Raw genomic sequence first — 21317 nt, forward strand, 5'->3', positions numbered from 1 at the left:
TTGGGGCTAGATTCGTCTTAATTTACTATTGTGCACTGTATTTTAGTAATCATTTTTATCACTCATATTTTTATTATTTTATTACTTATTGTCTGAGGCACCTAGAAAGGAATGCATTTTAAATTTCGTTGTGCAACTTCTGTGTACAATGACAATAAAGATTCTGATTCTGATTCAAACACAATGTAGCATATAGCAATACTGGACAATGAGTAATATCAAGGTGACAAACCACATTATCTGTCAAACATTTTAGATCTTCCTTTGACTTTGTTGCATCTTTTTTTTTTATTATTATTATTTATCTATTTTTTCATTTGCTTGTATGTTTCTCACTACTGGTGTGCTTGCTTGTGTGACTACAATGTAAAAGTGCTACTGGAACTTGAATTTCCCTGATGGGACCATCCCAAAGGGATTAATGAAGTCTAATCTAATCTAATCTAAAGACAAACTTCTCTGCAAGCTCTCAGTGCCCTCATGTGTACATATGAAATCAGTGCACAGCAAACAAATCAACGCTCACATTCAGCGTTTACAGATTAGTGTTATAGACAGTAAAATTTTGCAGTTCGCTGGTTATAATAGTCACTACACAGTTTTATGATGGCTCTGTGAAAGATTAAATGAATGACGTTAAACCCTGCCCTCCTCAAATTGTTCCTATATTCTCACTGCAAATGAAGAAATTATTATTACATTCATTTCATGTGACTATACTGTGTACTTCATTCATGCCTGATATTGTTTCATTAGAAAGATTTTTGAAATCACAGGTTTGAGGCAGTAGTCCAGATCAGCCCAGTTTTACCCTATAGACCATTCTGACTTCTTTTTATGTACTTTAAGACCTTTTAGTCTTTGTAATCCCTGTGGCTCAAAGTGCACACCACTCCACTTTTTGGTCTGAGCGAGCCGACATCCAGGATGTCAAAGGACTGTCCCGGGACAAGAGTGAAATCAAATCTCTGCAGCAGTTTGGCCATCACCACTTTAGCCTCCATCTAAAAGAACACAGCAGCACCCACAGAGTTCAGTCAGTGCGTTTATAGGTGAGTGGATAGGTGAACGCTGACTCATTCTGCCATACTCACCTGAGCAAAGTTCTGTCCCAGGCACGAGCGAGGACCGAGGGCAAAAGGGTAGTAGCAGTAATAAGGCCTTGTTGAACAGATAAGAGGCAGCCTCAGTTACTGCACACAATGTTTTATCTAGATAATAATGAGTGGATAAATATTAAACTGAACATAAAACATGCCAGGATGGTGAAATATTGTGCTACTTACTTGGGAGCATCTGGGTGAAATCTGTCTGGATCAAATTTCAGTGGATCCTTGAAGAAGCTGTCCAGCCTCCCACACACATAGGAGCTGAACTGAATATTAGAAGAACTGATTTCACATATTTAATCTATTTTAAACACTTTGTGACAATTTTGTTTACACATATAAAACCGAAACTCACTTTCTGTCTTGGAACTTGAATCATATAAAAACAAATAACTCACAACAGCACTGAACCCCCCAGGGATGTGGATACCATCAATGACCATGTCTTCAGCTACATCGCGAGCTGTGCCTGGAGCTAGGGGGTAAATTCTCAGAGTCTCTTTCAGCACCTGGGGGGAGATTATGATGTGAGGTGAACACTTTGGGTCACTAACCTATAGTTAAAAAAGTAAAGCACACTGGAAAAGTTCAGAGGAAAGGCAAATATTCCCAAATTGGACTGAGCCCTTTTTCATAAAGTTTTTTATTGCACGTACCTGCGACAGGTAGACCAGTTCTCCTAAGTCGTCATAGCTTATGTCACGTTTCATCCCAATGACATCATCCACCTCTTTCCTTGCTCTGTCAGTAGATAAAGGGAAGCCAATCAAACAGATGAGACAAAGACATATATTTCTGAAAAAAATGCACATGTATTTACACGTCTTTGGGTTTCAGAGATAGCAATATCTGAAATTAGGAATATATTTGATGATGAAATTAGAATAAGGTTTTTTAAGGTCTATCAAAGTCTCAGTAAGTCACATCAAGTCCAAGTGTGTCATGACGAGAAGATTTCTGAGGATCTCAGAACTTTTGCTTATTTAAGTACTCTTTTCTTTACTTGCAGGAAATAGGTTTAATCATATATTTCAGGTTATAGTCATGCAAAAACATAGAAAATTGTAAATAAAATTATGTTAATTGTTGAGTTCTGTATGTGTTCTTACTTCTCCAGGATTTCAGGATGTCTACCAAGCTCCATGATGCAAAAAGCCAGTTTATTAGCTGTTGTTTCTTGCCCTAGAAAATTAACAGTTTGTCAATCCTGTATCCAAAAACCTCAAAATGGGCTCACAATGCACAGCTCTCACTTAAGAGTTTGTAATCTTAATTTTTACACCACAATTGTGTCTTAAAAAGCCAAGTTAACTTTGAATTGATAATATCAATATGTAAACCAAAAAAAGATGTTTTTTTCCCTGATAGCTATATTATTTGTTACACCTTGCTTTTGTAATCAGTTAGTAATTAATGTGCAATTACATTTACAAAAATCATTCTCCTTTCACAGAGTAATGTATATTTTTATACCTTTGAGGTATGAGCACTCTGCATATATCTAACAATGCACAGCTCTCACTTAAAGGTTGTATTCTTAATCTTTATGTCTCTAAATTAGGTCAGCGTGCTTTACAATTAACGTTAAACTCCACCAAACAGCAGCAAGTTACAAATTCACAGTGACACTAGTGAGCATATCGTGTAAATGTGAAAATTAACTCGACCCTTTAATGCAGTGAGCTTCATCTTGTGCTACAGAGCAGCACAGCCTCCTTTTTTGAGCATTTCACACACAAAGCTGAAACAAGAGCGACTCACCTGCAATGAAGAATGTCACAAAATTGTCCAACATAAATTCCTCGTCTTCTTCGGTCATGCTTTCCTCTGAAATGATAAGAAAATGGACATATACATTCATATTTCACTTTTTCTGTCTTTTGTCATTATTCGCAACTGTGTGTTACATTTTTGTGTCTTGTTTATCACTTTGAATCAGAAAGACACTATAATGCTGCTCTTATTGAGTCTAATTAAATGTGAAATTTGGTGACCACAACCTTGGCTGGCAGATTTGATGATCTGTGTCAGGATGTCTTTGGGGACCTCGTCACCGTTTTGTATGGCGGTCTTTCTCTCACTGATCCACTTCGCTCCAGTTGTGCGCAGCAGACGGGCCGCTTCCCTCACCTTATTAACAAATGCTCTGTTCTTGGGTTTGAACTGGAAAGGCAGACTCAGGGGTTTAATATGTCATATTGTTAACAAAGTTCATGACAGACATACTACGTATTAACAAACAGTGAAGTAATACCTCAAAAAACATGTCTCTGACATAGTAAACCATTCCTCTCAGACATGTCTCAATGGCTTTAGGGAAAGGTGAGCTATTATTCAGGAGGTCCAAGTCCATCCCAAAGGCGACCTGAAATGTATCAAGGACAAACATGCACAGACATGAACTCACACCTAAAACATGATTAGAACCATTCCAGCTTGTGCCTTCTACAGAGTTTAGAACATGCTGAGGGGGAGCAGGGGTGGCTCAGTGGGTGAGCAGGTGACCATATATGCCGCATGGCCATGGTGCACGTCCAACCCGTGGCCTTCTGCAGTGTGTCTTTCTCTCTCTCTCTCTCTCTCTCTGCCCGTCTTGCTGTTTATCCTCACTGTTCATCCAATAAAGGCAAAAAAAAACTATGTTGAGGAAACTGTAAAACTGAGTGTGCTAGAATACCTTACTAAGAACATCCAGGGTGACACAGTTGACCAGGTGGAGCATATTAGCTTCTGTTTTACTCTCAGCAACCTCTGCAAGTTTATCCATCAGTTTCTCTGCCCTCTCATTGAAGGTCCCCATTAGACCTCTCAGATACCTGGAAGTAACACAAGTTTGAGATGAAGGAACAGCACATAAACAACAAACAACAACACTGATTTTTATCCACTATGACTGTAAATATGGGACATAAACAGGTGGCTGAGCAGACACGTCATTCTGTCATTTTGTTCTGTTTAACTCACAGGCTGCTGAAGGCAGGGTCCATGATACGGCGCTGTTTGTACCACTGCTCATGATCACGTGCTGTTACCAGACCATTGCCAAAAAACCTTTAAACAAAAAGACAGTTGAGAGAATGCTTTCAAAAAAGCAAAAATATGATTGCAAATCAAAGAATTTTCACTCAGTTAGATCAGGAGTTATGCTATCACAAAGCATGCTTTCTGTTACTGTCAATGTTAAATTGATGCAAGTTTTACAACATAGTACATTACTGTCAAGTTGTATTCAGTAAGAACAATAATGTATGGATACATCCTTTCCACCCATGCATCGGCATGAACATCATGGTAATTTTGGACTTTTATTGATTTTTTTTTTTTTGGCCTGTTCTTCTCCAGGGTGGAATGATTCTACAGCACCTACCGTTAATTACTTTTGTAGCCCAGTCCATAATGATTATGGGCATGAGTAATTAGTTTTAAAATGTTCAAATAACTAATAGTTCATGTACAGTTTTTATAAAGTTCATAAGTGAGTTGTGTTAAAACAATAGTGGACCAAATCATTTTGTTTGCTAATAAAGTAGTATGTCACTTTAATTAGTTTCACTGCACTTTCACGCATTTTGTGTTGTGTGCAACCTATCCTCACTGAGCATCAGAATGTCAGTCTTGACTTGTGTTTATTTGTATTGGTTGTTTGTGACCTATGTAACCAATCAAGGGATTGTGGGGGCGGGATGTGAGGTTGACCTAGTAGAGGGCAGGTGCGCGAGAGGTACAGAGATGCCACAGACGTACATCAAACGTGTGTGTTGACCGCTGATCGTATCGGAGTATAAGTGCCTTTCATCGTGGTGAATGCAGAGTTTGCCATTCTGTGTTAAGGACTTTGAAACATCCGAAGGTAAATATTCCTTTGAAAGTTGTATTGAACTGTTTCTGTCAGATGCAGTATGTTAAAATGGAGATGCTAATCGCGGATAGCATATTAGCTTGCTAGCCGTGTCGCACATGTATAATATAGTAGCTGTCTAAGTTGCTAAGTTGTTAATGTGTGCCGATGCTGTTAGTAGTTTAAATGAGAGCGATTATAAAGCAAGACTAAGATATTTTATATGCTCGCTAACGTGTAGGACCAGGAGACTATCCTTGGACTTTTTTTTCCCCCTTGCTACGTGACGGAGCATAGAAGTATCCAGGAGTCGCAATCTTGCTTGGATTTTGTGTCGGAGACCGAAGCCGTTGCCGGACGCCCTCGTCGCCCTCACGAATGATTCCCTAAAGGTTACCAGCGACTAATATTAACCAGGTTGCTGACTGACTGACTGCTCGAGGTTGTGAGTACTCAAATTGCACGTGCTTATTATTTTATTGTTTTGTTCTGCTTGCTTTGCAAGGAAAAGGGTCATAAAGTTTCTGACCACACCGCACCCCAGCGTCGACACAGGCCTGCACCGTTTGTTTTATTTTATTTCAAAGGACTGATATTGAGTTGCAGCTTGAGTGTGTGTGTGAGCTGCAGGACTATTGTTTTCACACGTAATTTGATTTATTTACAGGTGTTTTGAAGAGACCCTAATTGAAGTAATTATTTTGTACTCTTATTGTGTTTATTTGAAGTTGCAAATATTAATTTTGATTACTAAATTCTATATTTTTGAGGTTAAGAATCCTGTGTGTGTTATTTCTTTCGTGTAAGGATTTTCCCCTGTTTATTAAATTTGAATCAGAGAAACGTGTTTCAACACTGGATGATAACAATTCTTAGTAGGATTAAAGGCCAAAGGGTTATATTCTGCTAAGTGGAGGCACCAGTCACCAAATTTCTTATCAATACAGGTTAGTACGGAAGCCAATAAATTAAAGAACCCAGGGCCCCGCCCATAGTACTACAATACCCCTGTCTTTAAATGATGTTTACCTATTAGCTACATGGGTCGGGTGCTACACAAATTGGAGGCACCGCTGGGATATTTTCCCTAATAAGGTATAAATTTTAATGTCAAGTAGTTGAGACTCTTTCTCATGGTCAAGCCTGCAAGCACATAAGACAAAATAATGGCAAGTTTGAGTAATTCCTCGCAGTTGGAGTTAAGTACCTGGTGTAGAGGGGAGGGTATAGAGCTAACACATGCCCTTATGGTACTTGGAGTCCCCGAAGATGACAACATCTCTTGCACTGAGGAAGCACTGGAAACCATAAAAGCACTGGGAAAAGTAAGGGTAAGAGGAAAAATGTTTGACGCCAAACACCAGGCATTAAGCGTGCTTTGCGAATGTCGTGAGCCAATCGATCCCTCTAGAGTCCCATGTGAAGTCTTCTTGCCTGCCAGGGGGCATGGCTGGAAGATAGTGGTAGCTCAGCGCAAAGAGAGCAGTGCAGATGATTTTTCAGAGAAACTAGCACAGTTCCTCCAAGAACAAGGAAAAACAATGGAAGACATTTATCCAATGTGTGGTTCCGCCACAGAAGTGAATAGCACTCCAGAGTCTATTATTCGCGCTGTAGGGGAAGTGTTGCATAAAACCACAAAACCCACTGAAAGCAACAACTATAGACGTTTAACCCCTTAACTGGCAGCAAAAAAATCACCTGACAAAAACTACATAACGCCTTCTGGTTATTATTGGCTCTGAACAACCCATTTCATAGCCTATTAATCGGCTGCGTCTGGTCCGCGGGCCGAATGAAGTGCATTTATATGGCAGGCTAGACCCGCCCATTTTGACTGACACCTCATTCGGCCAATCATGTTAAGAAATGGGTTTCCCAGAGCCAATAATACTCAGAGGGCGTCACGTAGCTTTGTCAGGTGATTTGGTGCAGCCAGTTACATGATTGGCCGAATGACGTGTCAATAAAAATGGGAGGGTCTAGCCTGCCATATAAAAGGGACTACAAACGGCCCGTCACCGGGCCCTTGCCAGTTAAGGGGTTAAGGACTTTTTCTGGACTCAGCCCTGTTCCACTAGGTGAGGAGTGTTTGGATAACTGGCTTGAACGGGCCAAGCTTATGGTAGAAGAGTATGAGTGTTCAGAAAAAGAGAAAAGACGCAGGATAGTTGAGAGTCTCAAAGGTCCGGCTTTGGAGATCCTTCAGGCTGTACTCTTGTCGAATCCTGATGCTAGTCATTTGGAGTACATAGAAGCAATAGAAAGTACTTTTGGAACCTCAGAGTCAGGAGAAGACCTTTATTTGTCTTTCAGGTCTCTTTGCCAGGAGTCTGGTGAGCCCTTGTCAGAGTTTTTGCGCAGACTTGAAAGATCCCTCTGTAAAGTAATTAAGAGAGGTGGTCTCCCAGTTAGCGCAGCCAACAAAGCTAGGCTTGAGCAGCTTATAAAAGGAGCAACTGAGTCTGATCTCATGTTGCTTAAGTTGAACTTGCGAGAGAGGAGGCATGATCCTCCTGCTTTCCTAACCTTGCTCAAAGAAATTCGTGCGGAGGAAGAACGTGAAGCCGCCAGGCACAGTCTCAGCAAACCTGTGCACCGCCAGCGTGTGCATGCAGTGCAGGTGGAAAAGGAAAACGAGTTGGCAAATAGTCAGCAACTTGAACTTCGAGCTGAGATTGAAGAATTAAAATCCGCCCTGAGTGAGCAAGTGAACAAATTGTCTAAATCAGAAAATGATAAAACTACAAAAAAGTCCAAGGATAAGAAGAAAGTAAGAGCTGAGTCAAACCCCGAAATACAGTCTTTAAAGAAAGAACTGAAAGCTCTAAAGGAACAGATAAGTGTGATGACTGTGAAAACCAAATCAGGCTCAACCGCAACAGCGAACTATTCTAGCCACAAAACAGCTGCAAATCCACAGTGTGCTACTTCTGGAAGCCAGTTTGTAGCAGAGTCTTCTGAATATTTCTGCTATAGATGTGGTGAAAATGGGCACATTGCATCAAAATGCACAGCTCCAGAAAATACACAGAAGGTCATAAAAAAGCTCATTCGCCAAGTGCGCAGAGCAACTTGTGGACCAAAAGAATCCAGCAAAGGTTTCGATGAATCTATTGCTAGAGTCAATAAAGTCCATATTCCAGAGACAGACACTAACTTACCTGAAGGTCTGGTAGGTCCATCATCTGTGGTAAAAATAAAAGTTAATGAACTTCCTTGTGATGCCCTCATGGATTCTGGTTCCACTGTAACCATTATCTTTGAAGAGTGGTACAAGAAACATCTGTCACATGTCCCTATTCATCCTATTTCTCATCTAGTTATATGGGGTCTCGCTGATTCAGAGTACCCTTACAGAGGTTATGTGGTAGTGGACATGGAGTTCCCAGAGGACTTGGCAGGAGTAAAAGGGCCAATCACTGTTCTTGCTCTTGTGTGTCCCGAGCCACAACATTGCAGCCAAGTGCCTGTCATTGTAGGCACTAATGCCTTTCTCTTCCGCAGACTGTGGGAGCTTTCAAAAGAAAGTGGCAGTCAGAGCAAAGTACACTCTTTGAGAATACAAGCAGTCTATGAAAAGCTACAGACACAAACCCTGAACCCCCAGTCAAAAGCTATTGATGAGGCAGTTGGGCAAGTGAAATGGCAAGGCCCAGGCCTACTGTCCATAGCTCCTGGTGAGAAGTGTTATGCCACCTGTAAAGTGGAGAAACCGACTTTCTCTTCTCAAGACATTATTCTTGTTGAAGCTCCTGTGACGCAGCATCTTCCGGCTGGTGTATTTGTACAGCCCGGAGTGCTCCCTAACAGAGACATTGACTCCAATAGTTTCACTGTCCTTTTGCACAATGAATCACAAAAACCCACGTCTATTCAGGTTGGCACTGTCATTGCAGAAATGTATGCAGTAGATACTGTAGCCTTACCTCAGCCTTCCAACTCAACCACTGACCTCCTTGACCCCGAGCTCTTTGATTTTGGAGACTCACCAGTTCCTGAGGAGTGGAAGAAACGGCTTAGCCGAAAACTTGCTTAGAGACGAAATGCTTTCTCTCTCAATGAATGGGATGTTGGTTTGGCACGAGGAGTTGAGCACCAAATACGTGTCAGTGATCCCACTCCTTTTAGAGAACGATCACGTCGCTTAGCCCCAGCTGATATTGACGACGTAAGGCGACACATACAGCAGCTACTGGCTGCTGGCATTCTGAAAGAGTCCCGAAGTCCTTATGCCTCACCCATTGTGGTAGTGCGCAAAAAGAATGGAACCATCAGGATCTGCATCGATTATCGGACCCTGAACAGTTGCACTATACCGGATCAGTACACAATGCCGCGCATTGATGATGCCTTGGATTGCCTCACAGGCAGCCGATGGTTCTCAGTACTGGATCTTCGGAGTGGATATTATCAGATAGCCATGGCTGAAGAGGATAAGGAGAAGACCGCATTCATCTGTCCCCTCGGATTTTATCAATTTGAGAGGATGCCCCAGGGCATCACTGGAGCCCCAGCCACTTTTCAGCGGCTTATGGAGAAAGCCGTGGGTGATATGCACCTTCTCCAAGTCATTGTTTATCTTGATGACATTATTGTCTTTGGAAAGAGTCTTGAGGAGCATGAACAACGATTGCTGAAAGTTTTGGATCGCTTGCAAGAGGTTGGCCTAAAAGTGTCAATTGACAAATGCCAGTTTTGTCAACCAAGTGTTAAATATGTGGGCCACATTGTCTCAGAATCTGGTATTGCCACTGATCCCGAGAAAGTGAACGTGGTAAAAGACTGGAAGGAACCCACTGATCTCAAGTCTTTGAAGTCCTTCCTTGGTTTCTGTGGCTACTATCGGAGATTCATTGCGAACTACTCCAGCATTGTTCGCCCACTGACTGAACTTACAAAGGGCTACCCCCCAGCTCAGAAAGGGAGACAAGCACAAGCCCCAGGCACCTCTAAGGTGCATTTCAAAGCATCTGAACCTTTTGGCGAACGGTGGGACCAGTCCTGTCGAGATGCATTCAGAAAAATCATTGACTGTCTCATAAATGCTCCAGTGTTAGCATTTGCAGACCCAAGTAAACCATACATACTGCATGTTGACGCCAGTATGAGTGGTTTAGGTGCAGTGCTATATCAGGAACACCCAGAAGGTCTACGGCCTGTAGCATTTGCGAGCCGAAAACTTAGCCATTCTGAACTGCGATACCCTGTCCATCAGCTAGAGTTTTTAGCGCTGAAGTGGGCAGTGGTAGATAAATTTCATGACTATTTGTATGGAGCTAAGTTTACTGTAAGAACTGATAATAACCCCTTAACCTATGTGCTGTCCTCAGCCCGGCTAAACGCCACAGGACATCGCTGGTTAGCTGGCCTTGCTACCTATGACTTCAGCATCCAGTACCGTCCTGGCCGTCAGAACACTGACGCTGACTTGCTCTCCCGACAGTATGCAACTGAAGATGTCAGAAACTGGACAGACATCCCACCATCAGGCATTAAAGCAATCTGTAGGCGAGCTTGTGTTGTTGAAACACCCAGTGTCCCTACTAGATTGGCTGACCAACTTGGTGTCCCACCGACGGTCATCCCTGATGTGTATGCTGATCCAACGCACTTGAGCTCAGATGCCATTGATCAGCTAAGCCCAAGAGAGCTTAAGTCTGCACAAGATTTGGATCCTGTCATCGGTCCAGTGAAAACAGCTCTTGAAGCTGGCAAGATGCATGTTCAATCTCAAAATGATCCCCCCGATGTTGCTTTGCTTAGCAGAGAAATCTCTAAGTTGGAGCTAAAAGATGGAGTTCTATATAGAACCAGACAAACACCATCAGATAGAGAGATAAATCAACTTGTTTTGCCAGAGCGATACCGAAGTGTAGTACTCAGGTCACTACATGATGATTGTGGACATTTGGGAATAGACAAAACCTCTGAGCTGCTCAGAGACAGATTCTATTGGCCCCGCATGATCGCTGAAGTTGAACAATATATAAAAACATGTGGAAGATGTGTCTCCAGGAAGACTCTTCCCCAGCATTCAACTCCATTGAATCAGATCACTAGCAATGGTCCCTTAGATTTAGTGTGCATTGACTTTTTGCAAATAGAACCCGACAGTAGAGGGGTTGCAAATGTGTTAGTAGTGACAGACCATTTCACGAGATATGCACAGGCGTTCCCTACAAAAAATCAAAAAGCTACTACTGTTGCAAGAGTATTGTGGGGAAAAATACTTTGTGCATTATGGTCTTCCCGCAAGAATCCATTCGGATCAAGGCAGAGACTTTGAGAGTCGCTTGATAAAGGAGCTTCTCTCTATGCTTGGCATACGAAAGTCTCGCACATCCCCATATCACCCACAAGGTGATGCTCAACCTGAACGATTCAACAGAACACTCTTGTCCATGCTTGGTACGCTGGACACAGCAAACAAAAGGAACTGGAGTCAATACATCAGTCATCTAGTGCATGCATATAATTGCACAAAAAATGATGCCACAGGACATTCTCCCTATTTTTTAATGTTTGGACGTGAAGCAAGACTTCCAGTTGACATTTGTTTTGGCACAGTTGTGGATGGGACAAGTGAAGTGTCACATCTTAAGTATGTCAAACAGATGAGACAAGATCTGCAACAGGCTTACAAACTAGCAATGGAAGCCGCAACCAAAAATCACATGAGAAACAAGTCTCGTTATGATCAACATGTCCGAGATCAACCATTGGCAGAGGGTGACAGAGTGTTGTTAAGAAACCTTGGCCTGAAGGGGAAACACAACATTCAAGATCGTTGGAGATCTACTCTCTATGTGGTAGTCAAGAAGTTGCCCAATCTACCTGTTTATCAAGTGAAGCCAGAACAAGGCTCTGGAGTCATTAAAACCCTCCATAGAGATCATCTCTTGCCAATTGGTTACCTGGTCAGAATGCCACATTCAGTGGAAAACGAGAAAAAAGTCACAAAACCAGCAGTCACAAGGCTGCAGAGTGTAAGGAAAACCCCCAAACAGTCTTCGTTGTCTGAGCAAGTAACCAGCGACTCTGCTTCATCAGACTTGGAATTTGAAGGTGTGCGTGAGTACTCATCCTTGGTTATGGATGAGGTGAAACGACAGCTTTTGCACACCCACCATCTGGAGAAACCATACCCAAGTTCTGTTGATGAGAGTTCACAGGCGTCAGACAGTGAGCAAAGTGAAACTGACCCAGTTAGACAAAGAGAGGAGTTGTCGGATGACACTAGCTCTCAAGAATCGAAAGATGAAGAGTTGCAGTCCCAGCCTACAGAAACTGAGATGACGCAGGAATCTCCTTCTGTTTCGAAAAGAGCTGTGAAATGCAAAGAGACACCAGTAGTTAGGAAATCTCCGCGCGAAGTTAAGCCAGTCATACGCTTGACTTATGATGAACCTGGACATCCTACTGAGGAACCTGTAACCATTGTGCATCATGGGATGGTTATTCAGTTGAACCTTGGTTCACAGGGCGAAGGTATTAATCCATTCAGAGAGTCTACACCTTTCAAGAGATCAGCAAAACAAGAAAGGAAACCCTTAACTACCTCAGGCAGAAGAGCCAGGGTTAGATGAGGACATCTACCTTTTTAGAAGAGGGAGGGTGTAGCCCAGTCCATAATGATTATGGGCATGAGTAATTAGTTTTAAAATGTTCAAATAACTAATAGTTCATGTACAGTTTTTATAAAGTTCATAAGTGAGTTGTGTTAAAACAATAGTGGACCAAATCATTTTGTTTGCTAATAAAGTAGTATGTCACTTTAATTAGTTTCACTGCACTTTCACGCATTTTGTGTTGTGTACAACCTATCCTCACTGAGCATCAGAATGTCAGTCTTGACTTGTGTTTATTTGTATTGGTTGTTTGTGACCTATGTAACCAATCAAGGGATTGTGGGGGCGGGATGTGAGGTTGACCTAGTTGAGGGCAGGTGCGCGAGAGGTACAGAGATGCCACAGACGTACATCAAACGTGTGTGTTGACCGCTGATCGTATCGGAGTATAAGTGCCTTTTATCGTGGTGAATGCAGAGTTTGCCATTCTGTGTTAAGGACTTTGAAACATCCGAAGGTAAATATTCCTTTGAAAGTTGTATTGAACTGTTTCTGTCAGATGCAGTATGTTAAAATGGAGATGCTAATCGCGGATAGCATATTAGCTTGCTAGCCGTGTCGCACATGTATAATATAGTAGCTGTCTAAGTTGCTAAGTTGTTAATGTGTGCCGATGCAGTTAGTAGTTTAAATGAGAGCGATTATAAAGCAAGACTAAGATATTTTATATGCTCGCTAACGTGTAGGACCAGGAGACTATCCTTGGACTTTTTTTTCCCCCTTGCTACGTGACGGAGCATAGAAGTATCCAGGAGTCGCAATCTTGCTTGGATTTTGTGTCGGAGACCGAAGCCGTTGCCGGACGCCCTCGTCGCCCTCACGAATGATTCCCTAAAGGTTACCAGCGACTAATATTAACCAGGTTGCTGACTGACTGACTGCTCGAGGTTGTGAATACTCAAATTGCACGTGCTTATTATTTTATTGTTTTGTTCTGCTTGCTTTGCAAGGAAAAGGGTCATAAAGTTTCTGACCACACCGCACCCCAGCGTCGACACAGGCCTGCACCGTTTGTTTTATTTTATTTCAAAGGACTGATATTGAGTTGCAGCTTGAGTGTGTGTGTGAGCTGCAGGACTATTGTTTTCACACGTAATTTGATTTATTTACAGGTGTTTTGAAGAGACCCTAATTGAAGTAATTATTTTGTACTCTTATTGTGTTTATTTGAAGTTGCAAATATTAATTTTGATTACTAAATTCTATATTTTTGAGGTTAAGAATCCTGTGTGTGTTATTTCTTTCGTGTAAGGATTTTCCCCTGTTTATTAAATTTGAATCAGAGAAACGTGTTTCAACACTGGATGATAACAATTCTTAGTAGGATTAAAGGCCAAAGGGTTGTATTCTGCTAAGTGGAGGCACCAGTCACCAAATTTCTTATCAATACAGGTTAGTACGGAAGCCAATAAATTAAAGAACCCAGGGCCCCGCTCATAGTACTACAATACCCCTGTCTTTAAATGATGTTTACCTATTAGCTACATGGGTCGGGTGCTACACTTTAAAAAAAAAAAACAACAAAAATTGATAATAGAATTTCTCTAATCCACATAGGGTTTGAAAGAAATCATTAAACCCCCCAAATTACCATGACATTCATGCCCATGATAAGTGTATGTGAGAGGCTAACTACGGGAGGCTGGTTTGATAGCTCCTTTCAGGACTGTGACTCTGGTCAGAGAGCAGGGCACAGATAGTCAGTTCCAGATAGGCTTTAATGATTGTCTAAAGGATGGATCACAGACAAGTAACATGGCAATTATTGTACACAAGTCCATGGAGTGGGTGGGCATGTGGTTCTGAATAGAACAGGAAAGGGAAGAATACACACATGAACTTTCAATGTGGGACACCAACAATCGACCCATCATTCTCAAATAATTAACTAAATAATCTGGTTACATTACCTCTAACAGTGCCAGTTTCAACAGGAGGAAGTAGGAATATCTATATGTCCCAATGGTAATACACATTATCTCCAACTTGGCCAGACTAAAAAAATTTGGTGGTAAAGGTAAACAAGATAACCGATAACCCATCTTCTCCTAACCTAACCTCATTGGAAATGCGCAAAATGAAATTATTTGCGCAGATTATGTTTTATTCTCACGCGTGACCTTTGGCCTTAATATAATTCCATACGCGACACTTCGCACGGGGCACTGTTGTGAAAACATTCAACCCCCTCACTTAGGGCCAAAGCATCAAGAACAAATTAAAACTTGCCAGACTATACGGGCATTACAGCCATAACCCTTAGCAATGAAAACTGAAATATAAGGAGACTTTCTGACAGACATTCTGATCAATTACCTCTGACCAAACAGGCTGAAAAGTTTTTTGTAGGCATGCTTCTGTTTGGGGTACTTTGGCGACATCAGGATTTCCTGAAACAACAAACAAAAAGACATTAACAGAGAGGAGTTTAAATGTAACTCATCAGTTCCCAAACATGGCAGTGACTGGTAATGTTTATCAGCAGAGACTGCTGCCAGGTGTTTTCATGGGTGAACTTTCACACTCAGCAAGTCTACTACAGTGTAGCCACAAAAACAGCAGAGAAATCACAATAATTCACAGATTTCTAGACATTTGTAGACCTAAGCAGCCCCTTCATTAATCAATGACACCTGAGTATTTAATGTCAAAATGGCTGTTTTTGAAAAACACTAAACAAGTGTTTACCTTGGTGGTCTGTGGACAGTGCGTAAACACTGCGACGTAGTGAAGCAAATTTAACCTGTAGACTGGCCCATACTTCTTGGCCCTGCAAGTGACATGATAACACCATTGTTAACACAGGTGGTATTGCAAAGAGTACACAGCCAGCACTGCAATGTATTTGTTATATAGGCAAGAATTAGCACGTAACTGGAAACAAGAAACACCCAAACTGGTTTGTGCTTTTTTTTTTTTTTAGCCTGTCATGTCTGGCTCTCTGGAGGCAGAGTACACAGTAAGTACTGCAGTGTATTTGTTATATAGGCAAGAATTACTAAGCAACTGGAAACGAGAAACACCCAAACTGGTTTGTGCTTAACTCACCACTCCAGAAATTTGTCGTGTACATTTCCCCCCTTTTCCATCATCTTTACAAGCGTTGGTGACTGTCCGAAGAAAAAACTGGGGAGACAAAGCCAGGTATGTCATTCTCAGGTAACATCCGCACACCTGCTTTAAAGGACTGCTTCACTTACCTGTCTCTTGGTGGACCGGGTATGTGGTCATACTTCATATGAATGTATTTAATGTATAAACAGTAGCCGAGAAACGCAATGATCAGCAGAAGGAGCAGCAACATCAGAGCCGGAGCAGCCAAACTCAGAAGTACGCTGAAAACTGCCATCTTGTCCCACAGACGCAGTGGCGGTTTCTGATATGGGCGACATGGGCAGCCGCCCAGGGCGGCATTTCATCTAGGGCGGCATGACCGCCCCCCTCCCCCCAACGCATTGCGATCGCCGCAGCAACGCCTACCGCACTGCTCCACTTGTGGGATAATGGGCGCCCTCTATTTGCTGTGTATTGCATGTAGCTTTCTGCCATGGTCAGACAGGTTGTAACAGAAGAAAAAGGGCAGGCGGGGGATTCTCTCTCTGTCTCGCTGTCACTGCTTCACTCGATCGTCACACACACAGCGCTGCCCCGCCCCCTTCTCCTCTCAGCCTGGGGTGCGAGTCGAGTGAAGCAGTGATGGCGTGAGAGTGAGACTGTCAGCCGGGTTCATTCATTCATGCCTGTACAGTTTGGGCCTGGTTACAGCCAACAGTAACCGCTGAATTATAAATAAAGGCGACTTTTGCTGGCAGTCTCTTGCCAAACCTTTTATCCTCACGGACACTGCCATATCAAGATTAACGCGAAGTGTATGTCCTAATATTGAAAAGTTTTGCGAGATCTCGCAAAAGTAACTCAGGATCTCGCAAAACTTTTGCGAGATATGCAAAACTGACTCTTTTTTTTTTTTTTTTCCTCCCATGTTCCACAGAATGAATCTGTGCGTCTAATAAAATTAGATGCACACAACTGATAGAACACAAAGCCAATTTCATTTATAATACTGTAAATATGGTCATTAAATCACAGTATTTGTGTGAACCCGAATCCTGATAAAAAAAATAACACAAATACGAATCTAGACAGTTTGGACAAATGTTGGTGGATGGCGCAGTGTTGCCAGATTGGGCAGCTTGTGAACACATTGGGGTGGAATATTATATAGATATTTCTATATAATTATAAAATTATATAGATATATAATTTTACAATAAAAACTTCCTAAAAACCTACCAAATATGGTGAAAAGCAGCCAAAATTTTAACAAGTTACCCAAAGCTTGTATATTTAAATATATATCACACCTGGTGCTATTAACATGAGTTTCAGTGGAGGTTTTGTTGTGTTGGGCTGGCAACTGTCAGTCAGATCTGACAACCCTGGGGATGGGCGGTGGTGGTGGCGAATTGTGGCAGATGGAAGGGAAAAGGTCAAAGCCATCAGGTGCACAGTTTAGGAAAAAGAGAAAAGAAGAAGAGGAGAAACAAGCAAAGATAAAGTTAAGCAGAAGCTGTGTAATATTTCAGTTTCTTCCATGTTTTTTCAAATAAAAATTTAAAAGAAATTCTGAGTGTGCCTGTGATGGTGGGGGGACCTTCTGTTAAAGCCTGTCTGTCAGACCATGGCAGAAAGCTACATACACCACACAGCAGTCGCTCATTACCCCCCCAAGTGTAGTAGTGCGGCGATCGCTATTGTGTGTGTGTGTGTGTGTGGGGGGGGGGGCGCCGGCGGGAATGCTCGCCCAGGGCGCCAAACAGGCTAGGACCGCCACTGCACAGACGTTTGCGTTACAGCTGTTTGACCTTTGTGTCGGGCAGTCATGGGCAGCTGGTTTTCAAGCACTCTAAAACGGAAGCAGCTCAAAAAATTTAAAGCGGCACGCCATCATCAGTTTAACACAAAGTCAGTTAAACTTCTGGCATATCAATCTGTTCAGTTAGGAAGCAGAAACCACTGTCAATCTGTTTCTCCAGCTTTGGTGCAAATTGCAAGAAACCTGTAGGCAGGCCCATACTTCTCGGGTCAATAAGGTCGTGACTGATTATAATACAGCACACAGAGAAGAGGAACAATAACAGTCATATTGTAAATTCTGTTGACGGCAACCCTATTTATCAATATAAGAAAACATATTAGACATAAAAAAAAAAAAACACACCCACACAGAGACACTGACAATCACATTTTGACACAGATCAGGGCACCACTGAGCTCAGTCTGTGGTGTTATTTAGATGCACTGAAACAGAAGTTCCCAGAGATTCTCAGGTGGATTCAGGTCTGGGGAACTTAAAGGTATCACTCAATAGCATCAGTGCCTTCATCATCCAGGAATTCTCTTAGATTTTTAATCACGACTGTATTGGTTATGCATGGAGAGACATTAATCTCAGATTCAGCTTAACAAATCTGTTGAAAAGCTTCCTGTGCATACATTAAAAATATTAGTGACATCATTTTTGCTCACCTGCAGATAGTTAAATACTCCTGCAAGGATTCACTGATGTGCATATCTTTTGTTTGGTCTCTTTTAACCAGCACCTCTCATTGTTTTTGTGGTTCTTAAGGACTGCGACTGATGCACTCACATTTGAAATAGGAGAGAAATCAGCACGATCTCTTGTTTCAAATATGACTGTTCACCATATCATTGTTTTTCTTCTGACAGTGCAACCCCCATACACAAGTTGGTTAAAATAGTTCAGTAACAGATTATGTCATGCATCAGTTTATCACACTAATTCAAAAGTTTGATTTCAGTACAATGGGGGAAAAATCTTTTTTTTTTTTTTTTTTTTTTTTTTGAGGGGCCAGACAAAGAGCAATTCTGAAGACCCATATGGAAGCTTCACCAAGGGAAGTGTTTACCCTGCTCGGGATAGGGTACTCGAGCTCGAGGGAGAGTGTCTGGTGGCTGGGAATTAGCCCATGGTGCCTGGCCAGGTACAGCCTGAAGAGAAGACATGGGCCCATCCTCCTGTAGGCCCACCACCTGCAGGAGGCATTGTAGGGGTTGGGTGCAATGTGTGTCAGGCGATGCCCAAGAATGGGACTGGTTATTGGAACATGGAATGTCACCTCTCTGGTGAGGAAGGAGCCTGAGCTAGTGCACAAGGTTGAGAGATACCAGCTAGATATAGTCGGGCTCACCTCAGTGCATGGCCTGGGCTGTGATACCAGTCTCCCGGAGAGGGGCTGGATTCTGTTCCAGTCTGGAGTTGCCCTTGGTTAGAGGCAGCTAGCTGGCGTGGGTATTCTTGTATCCCCTCGGCTTGCTCCCTGTAATGGTGTCACCGGTAGATGAGAGGGTTGCCTCCCTGCGCCTTTGGGCTAGGGAACGGGTCCTGACTGTTGTTTGTGCTTACGCCGAAAGACAGTACCCACCCTTCTTGGAGTCACTGGGCTGGGTGCTCCATTCGGTGACTCCATCTTCCTGCTGGGAGAATTCAATACTTACATGGGCAATGACAGTGAGACCTGGAGGTGGCACCAGGACACCCTAGGTCGCAGGTTGATGATAGATTTTGTAATCATATCAGCAGATCTCTGGCCTTATGTTCTGGAGACTCAAGCGAAGAGAGGTGCTGAGCTGTCAACTGATCACCACTTGCTGCTGAGTTGGATCAGGTGGTGGAGGGAGGATGCTGGATTCTGCACACCTAAACGTATGGTGCGCTGGAAATGCCTGGCAGAGGTCGCAATCCACAAGATCTGTAGCCCCTTAACTGGCCAGGACCCGGTGACGGGCCGTTTGTAGTCCCTTTTATATGGCAGGCTAGACCCTCCCATTTTTATTGACACGTCATTCGGCCAATCATGTAACTGGCTGCACCAAATCACCTGACAAAGCTACGTGACGCCCTCTGAGTATTACTGGCTCTGGGAAACCCATTTCTTAACATGATTGGCCGAATGAGGCGTCAATCAAAATGGGCGGGTCTAGCCTGCCATATAAATGCACTTCATTCGGCCCGCGGACCAGACGCGGCCGGTTAATAGGCTATGAAATGGGTTGTTCAAAGCCGATAATAACCAGAGGGTGTTATGTAGTTGTTTCAGGTGATTTGTTTGCTGCCAGTTAAGGGGTTAACTCCCACCTCCAGCAGAACTTTGATAGCATTCTGAGGGAGGCCAAGAACATTGACACGTTTCGCACCTCCATTGTTGAGGCTTCTGCTCAGAGCTGTGGCTGCAAGGTGGTTGGTGCCTGTCATGGCGGTAATCCCCGAATCAGATGGTGGTAACTGTTGGTGAAGGGAGCCATCGAGCTGAAGGAGTTCTATCAGCCTTGGTTAGCCTGTGGGACTCTGGAGGCAGCTGATGGGTACCAGCAGGCCAAGCGGAACACAGCTCGGGTGGTGAATCAAAAACTCAGGTGTGAGGAGTTTGGTAAAGCAATGAAAAAAGATTTTCAGTTGGCCTTGAAGTGATTCTGGCAAACTGTTAGGCAACTCAGGAGGGGAAAACAGTTTTCTACTCACACGGTCTATAGTGTGGATGGGGCGAAGCTGACTTCAACTGAGGCTATAGTCAGATGGTGCAAGGAATACTTCGAGTACCATCTTAATCACACTAACACACCTTCTGTAGTGGAAGCAGAGTCTGGGGATGAGGGGGATGACTCGCCCATCACTGGGGGTGAGGTCGTCCACCCCTGAGGGAAACCAGAGGGTATGCTCCAACTTTGCGGGGATCACACTCCTCAGCGTACTTGGTAAGGTCTACGCCAGAGTGCTAGAAAGGAGGGTCCATCTGTTAGTTGACCCTTGGATTCAAGAGGAACAATGCAGTTTTTTTCCTGGTTGCAGAATCCTCAGCTCTTTATCCTCTCAAGGATGTTCAAGTGTGTGTGGGAGTTTGCCCATCCAGTCTGTGTTTTGTAGACTTGGAGAAGGCATCCTGTGGGAGGTGCTGCAGGAGTATGGGTTGTCTGGCCCATTGTTGGGGGCAGTGGCGGTTTCTGATATGGGCGACATGGGCAGCCGCCCAGGGCGGCTTTTCATCTCCCCCCAACGCATTGCGATTGCCGCAGCAGCGCCTACCGCACTACTCCACTTGTGGGGTAATGAGCACCCTCTGCCTGCTGTGGGGCATGTAGCTTTCTGCCATGGTCTGACAGACAGGTTGTAACAGAAGGAAAGGGGCAGGAGGTGGATTCTCTCATCTCGGTTGCTGAGCCTAGAATTACGGAACCCCGCAAGGGACACGGAAAAAAAAAACATGAGAGGAAAAAAAAAAAAAAGGCACTTTTTATCTCGCAAAAGTTTTGCGAGATCTTGCAAAGCTTATTGGAAGCCTATTAGTACATAGGCTTCCAAATTAATCTTGTTACGGCAGTGTCCGTGAGGATGAAAGGTTTGGCGAGAGACTGCCAGCAAAAGTCACCTTTATTCATAATTCAGTTTTGTTACTGTTGGCTGTAACCACGCCAAAACTGTACAGGCATGAACAGAGGTGGGCTGTCACTGCTTCACTCGATCGCCACACACACAGCGCACCCCCGCCCCCTTCTCCTCTCAGCCGGGGGGTGCGGGTCGAGTGAAGCAGTGATGGCGTGAGAGCGAGACAGTCAGCTGGGTTCATTCATTCATGCCTGTACAGTTTTGGCGTGGTTATGCTCGCCCAGGGCGCCAAAGAGGCTAGGACCGCCACTGGTTGGGGGTCCCTGTACAACCAC

The 21317-nt window shown here is 43.3% G+C and overlaps 1 protein-coding gene across 1 annotated transcript; it reads right to left on the reverse strand.

Annotated features, from left to right (window-relative positions):
- Positions 1-479: 479 nt before the first annotated feature.
- On the reverse strand, positions 480-15927 carry LOC115774652 (cholesterol 24-hydroxylase-like). The gene is made up of 15 exons (XM_030722008.1): positions 15779-15927; positions 15627-15704; positions 15267-15348; positions 14895-14968; positions 4074-4160; positions 3787-3925; positions 3364-3474; positions 3110-3272; positions 2871-2936; positions 2219-2291; positions 1766-1850; positions 1508-1618; positions 1287-1375; positions 1095-1161; positions 480-1004 (listed from the first exon to the last, which is right to left on the reverse strand). Exons 1-15 carry the CDS (start codon positions 15925-15927, stop codon positions 855-857), a joined length of 1524 nt encoding a protein of 507 aa, XP_030577868.1. The 3' UTR covers positions 480-854.
- Between the last annotated feature and the right edge of the window lie 5390 nt (positions 15928-21317).

The sequence above is a fragment of the Archocentrus centrarchus genome, chromosome 24 (assembly GCF_007364275.1).
Source record: "Archocentrus centrarchus isolate MPI-CPG fArcCen1 chromosome 24, fArcCen1, whole genome shotgun sequence".
Classification (NCBI taxonomy): domain Eukaryota; kingdom Metazoa; phylum Chordata; class Actinopteri; order Cichliformes; family Cichlidae; genus Archocentrus; species Archocentrus centrarchus.

Excerpts from the sequence above, each read along its gene's own strand:
- LOC115774652 (XM_030722008.1), bottom strand. The coding sequence starts at position 15,927 with ATGGCAGTTTTCAGCGTACTTCTGAGTTTGGCTGCTCCGGCTCTGATG. Across the intron at positions 2,937-3,109 it reads CATCAAATCTGCCAGCCAAG|AGGAAAGCATGACCGAAGAA; the intron begins GTTGTGGTCACC and ends TTATCATTTCAG. Across the intron at positions 1,005-1,094 it reads TGGGACAGAACTTTGCTCAG|ATGGAGGCTAAAGTGGTGAT; the intron begins GTGAGTATGGCA and ends GTGTTCTTTTAG.